A 19,228-nucleotide genomic window follows, 5' to 3' on the forward strand; every position below is an offset into this window, starting at 1 on the left:
AAATACAGAGTTCAGGCATGTATTGAATATTCACACACCATAATATTGATACATTTATAATGGTCTTCATATGGAAAATTCTAGCAATTTCAAATGATTCACCAAGATTTTGCTTAGGTATTCACGTCTGAACCAGAAACTCTCCAGAGGGTCATTTGCTTGTTTGATAAATCAGAGAAGAACACATTTTTATACAAGTATTTTAATACAGGAAATATGAGTCTAGTCAGTATCTTTCCAAATACATGTCTGAGTGGTTTTTGATGTGAAATGCTGCTTAATGTCTTTTAAAGTACTATTTAAACAACTTCACATGAGCAACTACCAATCAATATGTCTCCCATTTTCTAACACTAAAAGACCAATGCTAAATAAATACTTTTTAGGCTCACATATAATGAATAAAACAGAAACAAAGGAGAAGAGGGGGAAAAAGACAACAGCAACAAGGTGTTATTTAGAATATGTATTACCCCAAAAATGTAAATGGTCACCCCCGGTTTTGCTCCCTAATGGAAAAGAAATGACATGAAATTGGGCAATTGCAAACCTTTTGCTGAGGTATGACTCAGCCTGCTGCATTTTGTGAGGGCTGGCAGGAGTGGCACTGCTCCTGAGCAGCGTCCAGGCCAGAAGCAACTGATTTATGACATGAAGAAGGGTGTAGCCAGAGAAAAACTTCTAATAAATGCATCTGAAAATGAGCTGTAAAGAAATGATGGATTGATAGCAAAGAGCAGGCCCCCAGGAAATGTTGGGGTTTGAAAGCTCCCATTTAACTCTGGCTTAGTTGTTTTGAATGGAACCAGCAGAGGGAAAGGAGGCTTTTTCCACAAGCCATATTTTTATATTGTAAAGTGTAGAGCAACTCAGAAAAGAGTCCCAAGTATCCCAACAGAGGAAATGGAAGACAAAGCTGCTTGCCAAACAGACACTAGCCATGATTGCAGAGCTTTCCTTTCAGAAAAAAAATTAAATCTAAGCATTTTGGTAATATGGCTCATCAAGAGGATTACTGAACGAGTCCAGTGCTGTCACATGTGGGGTGGGAAGGAAGGTCTAAAATACAGTAAGCCACATGAATGAGAGCGGTCACTGAATGTTTTGGATGTTGAGTTTTTATGCGCCAAAAATGCTGATCAAGGTCTGGAGAAAATGACGGATAGACACTTAAAAAGCCGTGTCTGTTTGGCTCACCAAAAACAAACAAGACTGAGAAGTGACTTAATAACAGTATGCAAGTCTCTCCATAAAAATGTGAAGTACTAAAGGCCTAGCAAGGAACAGCATCACAAAATCAATAGATGGAAGCAAGATTTTTAACTCTTGGAAGGAAATACTGAACAGATAGAGTAGTTAGGTGCAGGGACTCATCATCAAGGAAAGTGAGAAGCTTTCTGTCTGTGTTTGAATCAAGACAAGATGCCTTCCTGGAGAAGGGGTTTCAGCCAAACCCAGTTTTGTCTTGTGCCAAACACAAATTGTTGGTCTCAAAAGAGAGTTACCCTTGGTAAGTGAATTATTCTCTGCTAAACCAGATTAGATAATCTGATGGTGCACACTGACCCTAAATTTTCTCAGTCTATAAGTCTACCTACCCACTTCAATGAGTGTGGATATGAACGGTAATGTTAAATTAACGTGCCTATCAAAATTTTTATTAATGTATGATTTCTGGCTTGGAAAAGCCTCAATCCAATTTAAGTGAACACTTAAGCATACATGAAGGTTTTTCTGAATCCACCAGGACCAACCTCATGTTCCCTAGCATGCAATCGTGAAGCACACTGCAGACAATAAAGATATCAATGAAATCCATATCTGTTGGTATAGCATCTACATTTTCCACATTTCTTTTCCAGTATTCTTAGCATATTCTCATTATTTTAAAATGTCTCTCTTCCCAAGTACAGGTATTTCCAAAATAATGAAAAAGACTGCATAATGATAGCGATAACTGCATTACATGTAGGACCAATTGTACTGCCTCTTATTACAATTGCTCAGTATTGTCCACTGTAATATCATTTTGATTGCTTGTAACTTATGAAAATGCAATTGCATGCACTGAGATTTTCTATATATTCTAGAAGCCTCAAGTTGAATACATTAATATATATACAGTAAAGATTTATTTGTTCAAAACAGGAGTTGTCTCTAAAAAAATATGATTGGGAGAATCACATTGTTTATCTATGTTAAAACAATTCTAGTGCCTTTTCAGTGAATAGCTGTAGTGCTTCTTACCTTCTGAGAGAAGAACTCAAAAGCTGGTAAGCATTGGAAGGTGACTTTTGCTGTGCCTATAAAATCTCCCCTAACAACACATTCAAGAAGCTTCTGAAGAGTCACAGTTCCCACAAGCTCAGAAGAGACATTTTAAGACTTAAAACTAAAAATGTCCACTTTTACTGAGCATGTTCAGCTACCTCACTGCTCCTAGTGCTGCTCAGTCTGGGCTGGGACTTCCCCACAGGGCAATTATGGGTGCCTGTGGGGACTCGGGAGGACTTTCTCTGTAATTATTGCTCTGTCATTTGGGTATGAGGACATGGACACTGAGAAGTCCGTGTCTCTTCTGTAGCGTCTCCCCTAGCGCTCAACCAGCACAAAGTAGAGAGCAGACTTACTCAAATGTAGAGGGGATAAAAGCTGTTCTGGACAAGGACAGAGGAAATGAGGTGTATAGGCTGACTTTGTGAAAAGGTTGTACTCGTGTAGTTAGACTGTACTGTAAAGAACAATAGGGCCAATTTAAGATTGCACAGGCAGCCTTAGTTTGGGTAGTTTCTGAGTTTTGTGGACCCCATTTTGCATCCATGATGTTGTTCCTGCAGTTTATTTTTACTGGAGATGCGTAATGCCTCACACAACCAGTATGAAGTAACGAGCTGCCCCAAATGGTGTCATTCTGCTGTCCCCAGTGTGCAGCTCCATCTCCTCAGCAGTTACTTCCTTGAGTATTTCTCCCACTTCACTTTTTCTTCTTCTCTCCAATCTCTTTGGTATTTTCCAGTCCTGACAGATTTACCTTTGTGCCCCTCTCCTTTTTCTTATCTCCTTTTGTTGGCATCCCCATGCATCTTATGCACCTTGCTTGGGCAAGCAGCCCTTTTCCAGCTCAGTTCTTCTGTCTTCCCACTCTCTTCTCTCATTGCAAACTTCCCCTTTGCTATTCTGTTCCTCTCTAGGTCTTTTCTAGTTAGCAGCATTGTCTTTATTTTCCATCCTCAGGTTCCCTGCTCTATTCCTCTCTTCTAAGTTATATTGAAAATGCTAAACTTCTTGCATCCAGAACATCCTCTGGCAGGGATTTCCAGTTCCGTTACTCCTGTATGGTAGTTACTGTGTGAGAAACAGTAACTTTTGTTTTTAGCCTGGCTCTTACTAGCTCCGTCTCATGCCCACTAGTACTTGTGCCAAAAGAGACCACGAACAGTTGATCCCGGCTCAACCTCTCCTTCCATCTGTGGTGTTCATTTCTTATAAAGGAGTTATTCAACCATCAGATAATTCTTTTTTGAACCTTTTCCAGTTTACTACATCCTTTTCTATAGATGAGGGGAGAGCAACACACATTGTTTTTAGGTATGGGTAAACCATGGCCACACAGAGTGGTGAAGTGATTTTTGTTTCGCTTTCTATTCCTTTCCTAATCATTCCTAATTTGCTTTTTTGATGGCTTGTGAACCCTGAGCTGATGTTTTCATTCAACATTCACTTCTTAGTGTTAATAGGCAGCCCAGAGCCCATCATTTTATAGTGAAACTAGGATTGTTGTTCCCTCACATGCATTGCTTTATGTTTATATACACTGAATTTCATCTGTCATTTTATTGCCAAGTCACTCAGCCTCATGAGGACCTTCTGCAATGCTTCACCCTTCACAATCCTCACCATTAAAAACCAACAGGAAACGTGTGGGTCTTTTTTTTTTTCCCCCCCCCAAGGAAGGCGAGCAGAGCCTGGGCGCTACAGAGAGACCCATCTTTGTGCAAAGTCATCTGGCTGAGCCGTGGCCGTGCTCTTCTCAGGACAAGCTGGGCACTCTCAGAAAGGCTTGGAGAGAGCGCACAAGCAAACCAGAAGACTGTCTAGCACACCTCTACAAATAAACTTCAGTCTTCACCTAAATGGGGCCTGAAAGCATGGGTGTATGAGCATGGGGAGGAGCAAGGGAGGCTTTCCCTGTGCAGCTGCACATGTTGCTTGGGAGTTAGACTGGCTATGGTACAGCCACACGTCTGCTAATGTCAGCTCATAAAAGACAAAAAAAAGAAATCGCCTTTGGTTTAAAGTTTGCCCCCTCTGTGCCCCCCTCTTTTCCCCCCTTCTCTGCTTCAAAAGAAAGACAGGTTTGAGTCTGACTCTGAAGCACCCTCTGCTACAGTATGTGCCATTTACTTTAGTAAGGCTGATTAAGTCATGCATTTACAAGTAGACCTTCCATCAGAGCTAATTTAAAGCAGATGTTCTGGGTTCCACAGCCAGGGAGGCATCAATCTGAGAATTGCAAGGGTCTCTGTAAGAGCACTGTTTTTACTGCACTTTATAGCGCACTGGGAGGAGGTTAATTGGTGTAAAAGTTTAATTTCAAATAAGGATCCCCTTTTAAAGTTGCATATATGCATATACTTTTTATGGAGCGTTATATTACAAAGTCAAAGTGGGGGAGAAAAATCATCCAAAAACATTTCAGGATCAAAGACACCCAACCTGTCAAATGCTAAGATATTTTTATGAGGAAATAGGACTCACATTTTCTCCAGAAGACGCAGAGAGAAGCAAGGAGTGGAAAAATATTTAACTAGATTCCATGGTATATTAGGAGAAGGAGAAAAAAAACACCCATGCCAATATGTTGGTTTCAGAACCTTCTGGCTTGGCTTCTGCTGCTGAAAATATTGGCAAGAAAATGCTCTGTTCTGGGATTATTTATTAGAAAAGCAATAGATTTGTACAGCTCAACAATAAAGGGAGGATTCAGAATCGTCCATTTGCTCTGTCTCCTAACTTTCAACTACTTTTGTTTTTTATTTGTGAGCCAGAATAATCATCTTTATCCCTTGAAATTATCATCAGCACTGGCTTAAACATAATTTTATTATTTGAGTAATTGTATTGCCTATGGAGGGGTTATGGCCTGCCCGTTACAGTGAAAACTGCATGGGCTACTCCCAGATGGGAGACTGGTTTTCTTATGAATCTTGAGTCATTTAGATATACATTTAATATTTTTTAGAACTTATTGTTTGTTTGCTTTTTGCTTTAGTAAAGACGACAAGAGAAGAAATTATATTTACCTTGAAATTCAATCTAGTTTTGCAGGCAATACAGACTACATCAGTTTTCAGCTCTATAAAGGCCCTTCCTCCCTCTTCAGGGAGACTCCCATTAAATTTTGCTGCCCTTCCTGCCTTGCATTACAGCAACACCTAAGGGTCTCAGCTGAACTTGCTTAACACCTCCAAAACTATGGCCTTGACAAAGCACCTTCAAGTCTACCAGGGCAAGACAGAAAAGCACAGGCCTACTATCTCTTTCTGCAAATAAGAAATGAGTGATTTACTCAAGACTGTAGGAAAACTATGCCCCAAGTCTTCACACACACTTCTACATCTGAGGCGAGAGCCCCAAACATAGCAGGTTCAGTTTCTGTTCCCGGTCAAGACATCTCATCAAACAGCAGCAAAACACGACAGCTCATCTCTTCTGTTACTACTTCTTTCCCACCTGTGCGCTGCACAGAGGCCCTTCAGACTTGCATGGCTGAGGGAGATTGTTGTGGCGTTCAGAGCAGAGGGTCATTTCAGATTTCTTGTGCACCCCTGGCCCTACACCATGCTCCCCTTCTCCTCCTTGGCCAGGACAGTATTTCATTTTTCTGTAGTGTCGTGCTGCAGTAAGAGCTACGTGGCAATGTTCAGACACGTATGAAGCTGCTACAAGGGATCCACATCGCATTCGCCGAAGTGCCCACTGAGTTCCTCACCTCTGTCCGTAAGCAGCACCATTTGCTGCTGTGGAGAGGGCACCGTCTGAGCTCTGTGCAGCTTAGGAGCAAGGAATGTGGGGCACCTGGGAAGGGGAAGGGAGCAGTTTACTTTGGAGATTTCCCAACTGGAGCTGAAGGCTGGGCAGGCTGGAGGTCTAGGCATGCAGGACATTTCCCAGACAGCAGAACAGCCCAGGTGCTGTAACTGCACTAGCTGAATGGGCACTTCTGTTATAGGCAATGTTTTGAAGGGGTTGGCAGGATTCTATCCTTTTTGCTAAATTCTTTTTCAAAATTAAGGGTAGCTGTGCAGAAGGACTCAGACCCTTCACGTCTGGGTAGGATGCACCAAGCCCACCACTAAGTTATTTCAAAGTGCTACCTAAAAAGGTATTGACATGATCAGTAAAGGTCCTAGGCAGTGTTCACACCTATCCCTTATAGCCTAATTCAGGGGTACACAGGGACGAGAATGGGCTTAGTGCCCAAGGAGGAATATTATCCTTCAGGGGATATGGAACTAATATAATCTCATATAGTACTGGAGCCAAAACAGGCAGAGCACCCTGGACCAAATGTATACATACATACTGGTAACTCTATGATTTGAGAAGGCTACAAGGATGAATTAACCCAATATGCTTTGAATTTAAAATAGATGCCAAGTGGTAACCATTCTCACTTGAAAATAGCTAACATCTCTCTTGGAGACCAGCATGTTCCAATGAAGTGCATAAAGTTAAGATTTTTTTTCTTTCCAGCTGAATAATGTAAGAATAAATTAAAAGCAGGAAACCCTGGTAAGTGCTACAAGGATGTCCATGCTAAAAAAACATCAATCTCCAACTTCCCTGGCTCCCTTTCTCAACACCTTTTTCTTCATTAATCTCATTTTCAGAGTTCTGAAACAAGTTACTGCCAAGCCTGCCATCTGGGGCCAGGCGAAAATTTTTATGCTATAGATGGTTGGAATATGCATTGCAACGTCGTTAAAATGCAGGGAGATTGCCCAAAAAGCAGTTATTACCCACTTTATACAAGACAACAGTGATCTTCAGGTTCTTTACTTCTGTTTTGTCTTTGAAGAATTCATTTCTGAAAAGATTGCTTCCAAATTCCATGCAGTTATTTTCAGCCCCCCAAACACAAACCATGAGGCCTTCCAGTTAGCAAATGCTAAAACCTGGAGTCAGCTTTTCTAAAAGTTCTTCTGGAGAACATTATAGTCCTTCTGATTTTAATAGGGCCTTTTGTTTTAGCTCTTACTGGTATCAGTAGGAGCTTTTCAACTTTTAAGCTCCTGGACCCTAAATACCATTATTCCCAGATAAAATAAGAATCCGTACCACAGCCTGTGAGAGATTTGGGAGTTGCATTTAGGCCCAAATTTGATCCTCAAACTCCTATTCAGACAACTTTGTAACCTGCAAGCACCAAGGAACCCTAGTGCCCACCAGCAAAGTTTGCTGGACACTTAAATTCATGCCTCAGACTGGGCGGCACCTTCTCCTTCCAGATGGTTTTAGGTATGACCACAATCCTCGAACTGAGAATGGCAGAGGAAGGTGCTTCTCTGAAACCCAGCCTTTGGGGGCTATTTACCAAAGTTGGGAAGAGGTTACTGCTACAACCTCATCCCAGGTTCTCCTACTGACCTGTTTATGCAGCTTCCAGCTCAATAAACTTGCCTCGTACATGCCATTTATGAGTGCATATATTTCCTCCTGAGCTGTCAAGAAAGCCTGGGTAACTAACTTAGCTTTGTGGCTTTTTCCATGTACTTAAAAGCACTGTAATATCAGCCTAAGCTTCATTGCCTTCCCAAGATTTAGGAGGAAAACTGACATCTGTTGATCCATCTTTCAAACTTAATACCATGCTGATAGAGGAATTATTGGCTTTGGCCTTTATTAGATGCCTTTGATATAGGACTATCCTCCTGCAGAGGGTATAGACAAGGATAAGCTAGTTCTCTGCTTTTCCTAAAAGCATGGAAAGCTGAAGATGAGCATAGGCCAGATGTTCTTTTCTCTTTAAGCTGAGGTGAGGGCTCTGAATTGTTATGAGTTGGTCAAATCTGTCCAGCTGGAAGATTTCTTCAGCAGGGATGAAAGCTAATGTCCTGAACCAGTGTTCAGCCATGACATTCACTGCTTATTTGGGACATTTTGTTTTATCCTGATTTTCAGCTGCTCTAATGTCCATGGGAGACTGAAAACATCTGAACTGGTTATGTCTAAGCCAAAATGTTAAGATCTGAATGCAGGAGTGGTGCTGACCCTGGAGGTATTAACATGATAATTTCCACCAGCTACATCTTTCTGTGTTTCTTACATACCTGTTACTTGCCTCATACATCAGTAGGGAGCTGCTTGCCTAGAAATATCAGCACAGGTAGGCAATGGGTAGGACTTCACAGACAATGAGATAATTCTTAAATCACTCGACTTTTATAGTGAAACATGCTACATAATCAGAGACGCCACCATGCTACAGATGTATGTTTTCATCGTTATTTTCCCTTCCTTCATTTCTAAATGCACAGAGCAGTTTGACGTTCGTAAAAACAGGAGACAAAACGCAAGGTCATGTCCTTGGATTCATCTCCATGGATCCTGGCGTCTGGCTGCTAGTGCCAAACGGCCTCTGTGCACAGCACCCCATTCAGCTCTGCCAACACATTTCTTGCTCCCCACTAACTTATGATGTCACTTGGAGCAAAGCTTCTCAATATCTTACTTTTATTACAGTAACTGTGTTGCAAAGCTGGAAACAAAAGCAGCAGTACCCTGGCTTCTCAGCTGGTATAAAAAGGAGAGCTCCTATGTTTTATGCCAACTGAGGATGTGGTTCAAGCTGTTCAGGGAGCTTGGGTGTCATCCCCCACGCCCCCCACAAGCTGTTTGCCATAATCTCAAAGACATTAGAAAAATGTTAATATCAGCCAGTTGGGGGCAGGAGTGAAAAAAACGGAAAATTTAATATAGTTGCAGAGCGCTTTTTGTTTTTTCCATTAGCTGATATTCTCAGGTTACCAGAAAGGAATTTGGTGTACTTCTCCACATTCACTGCTAGTGAAACAAGAGATTGAAAGATCTTAGAATAAATGACCAGGCCAAGAACTAGCAGTGCTTGTGCTGGGGTTTAGGTTAGGGCCTTTACAAATTCAAGGCTGATTAGGCATCTATTTCCTGGTCCTTGGCAATAAGACTAGGAAGTGCAGGAAATTCATTGTCTTCAGCTTGCCACTGCTGGCTTGCTGCAATAGCTATACATCACGCAAAGGACTGACAGGCTCAGAATGTCCATGTCAATCTGCAGCTGCCTTTAATCATATACAGATTTATGAGACACCCCCCACACCCCCTGTGGAGATCTAGAAACTGTGCTTTGTTTTGACTTGACATACATTTTTCCATTTAAGATTAAGAAGTATGAGCCCTATTAGACTGCAGCTATGAAGCAGAAGGGGTAAAGCTCTGTCTGAAATGGAGGAAATGATGATGTAATTTTGAACCGTTAAGGACTGAAGGGATTAAAAGATTTGGAGTAGGATTTGGAAAGTCTCTGGTGTTGCATACGGTAGGGCTATGTTGCCTGCCTCACCATCTGGACAGAGAAGGCCTTTTTCCTATTTACTGGTTTGAGGTTGTTGTTATAGCTGTGCCGCTCACGAGCGCCACTGCACTTAATACTCCATCATCATTTCCATCATAAACCCTTTTTTCCCCCCTGAGGGACTACAACGTCACAGTAAATATTTGCTGCAGGGTAGAGCTTGCCACTAGGGCCTGGTCTCAGGCCGAAGAACAGCAGGGGCACATGGCAGGATCCGGCTTGGAAGCTTTCCACCTTATAGTAACTTTACACTTACCTCATTTGCTAAAATGAACATTTCTAGCCATTATCAACAACCATAGACCGAAGGCTGATGTTCCTTTTCCATGGGTTTGGACAGCTCGCTGTCCAGTCTGTGTGAGGATTTATAACCCGACCAGTTTGGTGGTAAGACGTGTGCCCGGGGTGACCCTGGCCAACCACCCCTCACACAAGGGGGTTTGTAAAACCTCAGCAGGCTCAGCAGCACGCTGGTGACTCCAGGCAGCTGTCTTCTTGGCCCTGTTTTGTGCTTTCTGATGCACCAAGCAGGATCTGCATGAGGAGGGAAGTGGCTGTATTTCTCAGCCTCCCCTAGGCCATTCTGCTCTTACAAAAGAGGTCCAAGAGAACAGGGATGAAGTCACCCTGTGCTATAGAAATTGCACTATTGTTCTGTACTGCTCGAGTGCTATAGTTGGTCCTTGCCATGGTATCTTCCAGCAGCTCAGTAGTATGCATTTATTAAAAAGTTAATTTCTTCTTCATGTTCCTAATTAAAACCACTTTATGAATTCAAATCCTCTTTATTAACAAAATTTAGCTTCTCTGAACAGAGTGGGAATCAAATAACAGGTGGGACGTCACCTGGTCCTATTGCAGACACCTACTCACCATTATTCTTTCTCCCCTTCTGTGTTCTTTTCTCAAGGTCAGTCTGACCATGTCTGGCTGCAGCTCAGGGCCCTCGTTGCCTTTTCTGTTTGCTCCCTTGTCCAGTCCACTGTTCTTACATACAAACACAAAATTACAATCAGTGCTGTGCACTGTCCTGCTTGTACTCTCAGAAGTGCCTTTGCTAAGATTTTCATGGAAAATTAAGTTTTCCAGTTACAGATACATTCGTATCAAGTACATGACAGGGATTTCAAGCTCAGGATATGTTAACAAATGGCAAGACAATGAATTATCTATGAGTCTCTAAGAGCAGAAGTGATAGTTTGACAAGCATTTCTTGCCAGACATTAAAGTATGAATAAACCCCATAAGCTTTCTAAAAACATGGAAAGTATATATTCAAAAAAGTGGGCATATCCCCCACTAAAAAAAAAAAATAAAAAATTGACAAACTTTATTGCAAATAAACTTTCAAAGCCTCCTCTGTAATTACTTTGCTATAAAGAAACAGAGAATGAATTTGTGCTCTGTTCCTGATAGTTTTAATCACAAAGCAAGCAAATAGAATCAGCCATTCAGACATGCTGAAATAAATTCAAGGGCCTGATAAGTTTGCAGGAATGATCACAGATGCAAATCAAAAGTTTTTTTAAAAAATATATTAAAAAAAAGTCAAAGTATATCAGTCTAATTCAAGAGGCTTCCAAAGATCTGCTTTATCTTCCTCCAAAGTCAGAAAAAATTGAGTGCAATATGTTCTGATAACTTCCATGAGCTTCTCATCTGAATAGAAATAGCACAGGGACTGTCTCACCAAGGCAATTGTAAATCAAAAATGAAACAGTTTTAGTGTAACCTCTGGGAGCTGAAGAGTGGGCCATACCATTATAGCATAAAAGCTGGCCATAAAAACAGAGCTAAATGAATCTTAAACGCTTTTTTTTTTTTAAAGAGATTAATTTTACTTTCAGATATGGGCAGTGATTTACAGGATTCATATTCCTGTGTTATTTTTATTATTACACAGCTCATCCAGAGCCAGTTGAGACTCCAAAACTCTGTGCCGCTTGTTGCGGGGATTAATACAGGAACTAACGCCAAGGAAGCAAAGTCATTTCTGTCTCTCTCTTGTCTGGACATACGTTTGTGCTGGGGAGTGGGATGCTGCTTTGCAGGGAAGAGGGTATAGCACTGTGCTGTAGGCAGGCAGGTCTGGGTTTAATTTCTCCAGAGCACGACAGCCTTCATGGGTCCCACCAGGAGCATGGTGAGATTGCCCAAACAACAGCACTGCATCACAAAATACACTTAAATACATCCTGCTTGGCTCCTGTAATACTTCTCTGATGGGTAAGAAAGTGGTAAGGGAACATACCCTAGGTAAGCCAGAGGAGAACTTGTGGATGCTGTCCCACATTTCTGCTTTGGTTCATATGAATCTAGTGATCATCTTAATTAAAAAAAGGACTGGGTGACACAAGTACACACACATGGATATAGTATTCTTATTTGGAAAGACCAGAAAACCATAATTCCCCAGATGAAAAATATCGGGCCAAATCCAGAAGTCCTCTGCTTAAAAATATTCCACAAAGAATAAGAGTATCTATCGAGGGATCCCAAGCCTTATGCCTTACCAAAGCTGAAATAGTATAGCAAAATAATTTTATAAGTCTGTCCTTATTAATGCTGTTAGGGAATAAAACTATCGGACCAAAACCAGTATTGCTCACAAGTGCACGAGAACCAAATTTCATCATATTCCTTTTTTTTTTTTTTTTTTTTTAAATTCTCCTTCTGTGTCATGCTCAGGGCAGGTATAGACAACCAGAAGAAGATTTCAATGCTCAGTTCGGCAGATCTGCTGTGCTCATTAGGAAAAATAGTCGAAGAGTATCTCAAGAGGAAACCTTGTCATAGGTTACACTTTCAAGATTACAATTTGCAACCGACTGCTAGGCTGAAAACAACCCATTTCACCCACATGGTATTTTCAACCCACAGTTGTCACCCAGATAGATATGCTGCACCATCAGTTCGTCCTTATGCCTGGAAAGAAGCTTGGTCCCTCCTTCCCTGAGCCCTGATGGACAGGTGGAAGCTTGCCATCAACCTGGGGGAAAGCTCCCCTTCGATTCCAGATGCATGAAATTATATCTGTAAATTCTGGTCAGTATTGCCATTGCTGGCTTTTGCAGGGTTGTTTAAAAGGGCTTTTTCCCATTGTTTTTCCAAGGACCTGCCCAAAAATGTTTCCATCCAAACCACCATCACGCAAAACTCCAGCAGAGGAGCAAAGAACAATAGCACACAAGGTTCCAAGTTCAATAGCAATTTCAAGGATTTCAGCTGTCAAAGTTAATTAGTGGCAGTTTCTCTCAGGCCTCCTTTGCTTAACCCCTGAAGGACAACACTTGGAAAGTTGCTGGTTGAGAAGGCAAGAGAAGTCAAAAAGATCAGTTTTAGAGCAGCCAGGAATTATTAAGAAAGCAAAACTAAAATATGGAATGTGAAGTAAAATTTTGGACAGAAAAAAAAAAATCAACTTTTATTTCCCCCTTTTTTAAAAGAAAGAGGCATGAGCCTGGAGGGTGGGGTTCAGAATCTGGATTTTGGGCAGAGTTATTTTAGAAAGCTGAACACAGTCCAACTGTTGTTCTAGGGCAAGCGCTTCCTAACTTCAGGGTATTTTAAAAAAGTCTGGATCCTGATCTGAAATCCGTGGCTTGGGCTTGTTTCTGAACATTTTTTTTCTTACAGCAAAGAAGAGCCATCATATGGTAAGCCACTGCAGAAAAACACTGGAGCTCTGCATGTTTACAGGAATCTACCTTGGCATGCCCTCCCTTAAAAAGGTGTGGTTGCTAGATAAAGGACCGAAAGCCAGATGAATTGGGAAATCCAATGTTCCCAAACACTGATGTACAAACCACTTCTTGATGATATACCAGAGCAGTTCCTGACCCTCTGGCACAAAGTCCCCTGACACACTGAGCAAGGCCCTGCGCGCACACAGCATGGGGAGCCACCATCTTGGTGCAGCCTCCTCCCTCGCAGCTCAGGGGAACATTTCTTCCCCAGCAGCTACCAATCTGCATCACGGGGACTGTGGGCCTGCTGCCATCGCCACCTCCAGAACAATAAGGCCCAGGACACAACATCCTTGGCCCAGCCCACAGTAGGCCTCATGACAAGGGGCATCCCCGCCACGTGGCCTGATCCAGGACAAGCATCCCCTGAGCCAAAAGAGAGGGCCACATCCCCTTGGTTGGCTCAGGTGGTCAAGGGGAAGCCCCCCAGTCCAGGTCCCATCAAGCAGTGCACACATCAGTCCCCTTAGAAAGGTCAAATAGAGGAAAACACATCACAGGAAGAGATGTGGGATTTCAACCTCCAACATGAGAAAGACTGTATTCTACAGGAGATAACCAGCCCTGCCAGGCATTGCTCACTACGTGCAACCCTCAGAGCCAGTTTTTTACCCCTGCAACAGACAGAGTGAGATGGATTAGATCTATCATACAGAAGGAACAGCTGAACAAGCAGCACAGAGGAAGACTCATGCTTCTGCCTCTCCCAGCGCTGAGCTCAGCATCTCACAACATTCAGTGCACAGACACACTGCTGCCCCTGCCCACAGGCTTGTCCCTAGACCTGCCCCACGGGAGCAGTCTTCACAGCTGCCCCGTTGCTCCCCACACTCACACACACTTTGCAGCGCGTACCACAGCGGGACAAGAGGCCTGAGCTCTAGCTTGCCACCAGTCCCCAAGGCTGACCTATACAACATAATACTTCACTCTTTCTGCCTCCATTTTAGCACGTTCATGTCCTGTGAATGGCATCACAGACAGAAACAGACCAAAATTACGGTCCATGCTGCAGAACACAGCAAAGGTAGCTCAGTGGAAATCAAGGGAATATTCAGAATATCAGCACTTTTGTGTTACCTGAAATAGGGCATTCTCTGTTGCTGGCAGCATTCCTAAGGCTTCTGTCTACCTTACAAACAACAACAACAGCTGAAGCATAGCTAAATCCCCCAGTACCTCTAGCAGAGGAAACATGAGGCCCTTGTTTTCAAGTAAAATGCTCGTCACAGAATCTCTGTCAGAGCTCAGGGTCTGATATGAATGAGGAGGGGAAGCTGACAGCAGGTGGAGATCTTCAGGCTAATTACCTCTGATAATTTGCCTGCAGGTGCTGTGCAGGTGGTCTGAGCCCTGAGGCGCTGGCCTAGGAAAAGTGATGGCAATTCTGCATCCGCCACTGCTCCCGTCTGGGCTGTAGGCCTGGGATGCTGAAAAAAAAAAAAATATCTAGATTCCACGTTTTAATCCCCGGATAACAGTTTGGGGTTGTTTTCCTGAATGTCTTGAAAGAGGAAAAAAAAAGTTTGATCCCATGGAAAAGTTTAACTGTTCACTTTAGTAGCTTGCTACGTGTCAGCTTTGGAAGAGCCCCAAAGTGGAGCCCTTGCTCACAGATTAGAAGGGCATTCAGCAGCTAAACCCAGTGGCATTTAAAAAACAAAACCAAACACAACACACATTCTTTCCTGAGGCTGGCAAGGCAGCTAGCGGGAGTCGCACCCGCTTAACAACTGTCATGTGATGTTTTAAGATATTCTTGGGTTTTAGTTAGTGACAAACCCTCTGATTCCTCCTGAAATGTGCTCCAATTCTTCTCCAGTCTGCTGACTTGAGGACTACTGTGGCTACATTAAGGTTTACAGCTGTTTAACAGCTCTTTGTTCTAAGCCAAATTCTCAAGACACATGAACCTTAAGAGTCACAGTAATTTCTGAAGTGAAGTAGTAATTTATACGGGTGAGAACTAGATTTTGCATTATCAGCAAATCTCATTTCTGGAAACAAAAAGGCTACACCACTATTCTATGCTTTGAAGTACAGGAATATGTTAGGAAACAAGGTTATTTATTTATACTACATGCTCTACTGGCTTCTAAAATCAGATACATGCCTGTGATCAAGTGAGAGTTTTATCATGCATTTTTTAATGCTTTATGCGCAATGCTTGGGTTATATCCCAACAAGCAGTAACAATCCTTTCTACACCCAGGGAACACACTGGTCAGGACTCAGTGTAGACTGATCCCAAGTCTACTGAGAAACCGAAGGCTTTGCTCACCTGCTCAAGGCCCACTGCTGGAAGGGGGTAGAAGAATGCTTGCAGGGGAGTTCTCATACGCAGAGAACACACATTGTCTTAGCATAGACTGAGGACGTGAATGTCCTCCTGTTAATGTTAGGATGAAGAAATGCAAAGCATTCAGAGTCCACTTCAAAATTCACTTTTTTTTTTTTTTTTCCCACAAAAGGTGTCCTCTGATATCAAAAGCTGAGATGCAACAAGGAGGTAACAGACAGGGATCAAAAGAAATGACTGTTCAAAGAATGAGGGAGCAGGAGTATTGGAACCAAAGCAAATCCAGGCTGTTCTGCGTGTCTGAAATTCATGTTCCTCTTTTACAACTGGGAACCCGCCTTCCCATAAAAGAAACAGTTACTTTAGCACCTTCTTTGTGCACACAGCAGGCTATATCAGACCCAAGAGGCGAGGGATTTTTATGTTCTTTGGAGGGGAGAGGAGCTGAAAGCAAATGGGTGTTGCTTTTGGTGCAGTTATTGGGCAATTCTGTAACTTTTTAAATAACCAACATATAGACACCTGTAACTGCTGGTATATCAGTACAACACACGTGTACACACATGTGGATGTCTGGTCACCTCCCTCGACCCGGATGGTTTCAGATATGTATTCAGAGAATACATATGTTGAGTTGTAGTCAGATGCCACTTCACTGCCGTACTCAATTTATTTTTAGGAAACGCAAACTGATCCCCCTTTGCCAGGGCACGGTGGGATCACATAGCAGGAGGCTGCTGCTTTGTCCATCCGTCAGGCGTCATGCTGGAAGGGCCCACGCTGCCCCAGAGCCGGTGTTCTTTGTTCTGCTTCAGGGTGTGCTCTGTTTGCTTTCTTCCTTGCTGTTCTTGCCCATTCTGCTCAATTAGATAGCTTCAGCCCCTTTATTAAAGGAAATAGAAATGTCTTGGGAATGTCTTGATATCCTTCTATCCTTGCAACTCAGTTTCTAACTATTTGCCCTATGTTCTGCTCATTGTTTGTTGTTGTTATTATTATTATTATTTTATATTTATTTTTTTCAGCTGCTGCTAAATAAAGGAGCCATTTCAGAGGAGACGGGAAGACAGCAGCTCTGCCACCACCACTGACCAGAGACCAAACGCCTGGGAGCCTGCTCTCCCAGGGAACAGCATGCACTGCCCATCTTCCCATGCCTCTTGCTGTGTCCACACCAAGCATAGAAAAGGAGCATGGACAGATTACAAATGGTGCAAGCATAACCAGGCAGCCACTATTTTTTGTCATGATGTTTTCATACTGCGAGTCCAGTCTGAGGTCTCATCTATTCAAACCTCCTGGGGGATTTTTAATCTTCCTGCTTATTTTTGCTCCATCTGTCTTTTCAGAGAGTCCCCGAGGAATATTTATTCTTTCTTTGGAATCTGCTGTCTCTTTCATAAACTCTTTCTCACTTCTGCTATAAAAACATATCCAGGACAGAACTCCTTCCAGTTTCCAATTTAATTTTATTCTTGGGCAGTTTATATCCAGTTGTTTCCATGCTGCGGTTGTGTTTTAACTTGAGTTGCTCTTTTCCATCTCTGGTGTGCTCCCCCACAATGTGTGAAAAGCAAATTATTTCTTTCCAGGGCACCTCACATTTCTTTATGATTTAGATGGGCTGCCTTGAGCTTATCACAGCCCACTTATAAAGAGTTTATGAGTTTCCCTTCAAAGACTTCGGTATGCATCAGGGTATCAGCTAGATACAACAGGCTGGACAAAAGACACGCACCCCACTGCAGCCTCTTTGTTAGTGGATGGTGCATTTTCAATCTGAAAGCCATCTCAAAATGAGTACAAGCCTTGTCCTGCAATAAGGGCAGGGCTTTTCTCTTCCTGTCTTTTGCATCCACCTCTATTTTCCAACACCCATTTTCCAGATCTCATAAGGAAACCCTAAATGAATCTGCTATAGACCCCAAGCATTTCATGGAAGCAATAACCTCCTCTAAAGGGACTGAAGTTAGCTTTCAAACATTCACTCAGGACCTGGTGCCACCATCTTATTTCACAGGAAGAACTGGGTGAGGGTCAGGGCTTGACTGCAGGTTAATCCATTTTCTCAGCAGTCTGTGAAGTCTCTTTTGTTACTTGTAAATGGCAGAGTGATTGCTTAATGAGCCTACTGCCAGTACCTATTTTCTCCTGGCCCATTTCACCAACACCTACACCTTTTCAGAAAATGTCTCAGACTGTTGTTTTCCCCATTTAGAGGTACAGATGGTACCAGTCCATGGACAATCCTGGGAATTTACTCACACTCCATCTTCCTCTTCAACCCGCTGCCCCTCCACACACACACACACGAGTCATATTTTGCAGTCATTCCTCATTTTATACAATTCTGCTGTGTATCAGATATGCTCCGTAGGCGAGCGGGAATCCATTTGTTTGTCTGGCCAAAAGGCCAGACTCCTCGAACCTCCGTGCAGGTCTCAACCACACTGCATTTTTGTCTCTTGGAAACCCACCACAGGAGGAAGTTGTTATGATTGCTTCTGTCCCTGGGGGTGAAAGGAGTCACGCACTGCAAATGAGATGCACGTACTGCCGTCCCCCAGCCCCGCACCACATGCTAAAAAGGGAATTTCTACCAGATTGCTGTGAACACCTTTCCTCACTCTAACCTATTCAGAGAGGGCAGTAATTCCTCTGCTACTTTGGCTAATCAGTCCATGGGCTCACCCCGGAGACCCAGCTTCTAATCCTGGTTTAAGCCCTTTTTTTTGGACGGATTCACCCATCACTGACACCAGTCAGAGTCTCAGTTTTGGATCCCTTGTTCTCTGCCTGCTCTCACATGCCCACGTCCACCACCTGTGCGGGCTCCCAGCAGTTGCCAGTGCACCCCCTCTGACTGCCGTGACCTAAACTCCATGGTTCGACTCTTCAGCTTTCTGTCACCTCCTGCTCTAGCCCATGCATAGAGGAACAGCTATATTAGGCGCTCCCGAAATTCCTTTCTGGATTATTTCATGTAGCTAAAGGTCTTTTCCTGCAGCCAGGAATTTTAGTGTTTTGTTTGTTTGTATATTTTTGTTTTGTTTGTTTTTGTTTGGTTTATTTGTTGTTGGTTTTTTTTCTTTAATTGCAGAGTGACAGATTGTAAAAGAACTACTCCTCCTTTCTGTGGCAGTGCACTTTTACTTGTTTTACAAGGATTGAACAGTATTTCAAGTCACAAGCCACCAAGTATCCCCACTCAGCACTACATTCAGGATGCTCTGCCGGCATGTTCCTCTGCAGAAGCTGCTGCTTGGAATGAACAGCTGCAAAGACCAAGTCATGTCCTGTAAACCATTTCCACAGTTTCTTGGAGTGGCTTTTTTTTTTTCTCTCTCTTGCTGATACTGAATGTCAAAGCCCACTTGTGACTTTATAAATAGATCCATTGCCAATTCATCCTGGACGACCTCACTGTGCCAGGAACACACATTTCCTCTGCTTCTATACACTTTCAAGCAGGGCATCTCCTCTCTCTCCATTTCAAGCTTTTGACTCTTTCCAGGCCAGCTCAGGTTAGTAGCTAGTGCCAGAATATGTACTAAAGACTTGTACAAAGTC

General features: G+C 42.8%; 1 protein-coding gene across 1 annotated transcript in view; it reads right to left on the minus strand.

The window, feature by feature from the left end:
• The window catches only part of LOC310900747 (uncharacterized protein), a 51,109-nt gene extending 36,539 nt beyond the window's left edge, over positions 1-14,570 (minus strand). Inside the window, exons 1-2 of the mRNA XM_083839174.1 lie at positions 14,440-14,570; positions 10,487-10,600 (exon numbers count right to left, since the gene is read on the minus strand). Coding sequence (XP_083695300.1) covers positions 10,487-10,600; positions 14,440-14,472 — 147 coding nt within the window. The 5' untranslated portion in view covers positions 14,473-14,570. The remainder of the gene's footprint in view (positions 1-10,486; positions 10,601-14,439) is intronic.
• Between the last annotated feature and the right edge of the window lie 4,658 nt (positions 14,571-19,228).

Source organism: Anser anser (genome assembly GCF_964211835.1).
Source record: "Anser anser genome assembly, chromosome: 5".
Classification (NCBI taxonomy): Eukaryota; Metazoa; Chordata; class Aves; order Anseriformes; family Anatidae; genus Anser; species Anser anser.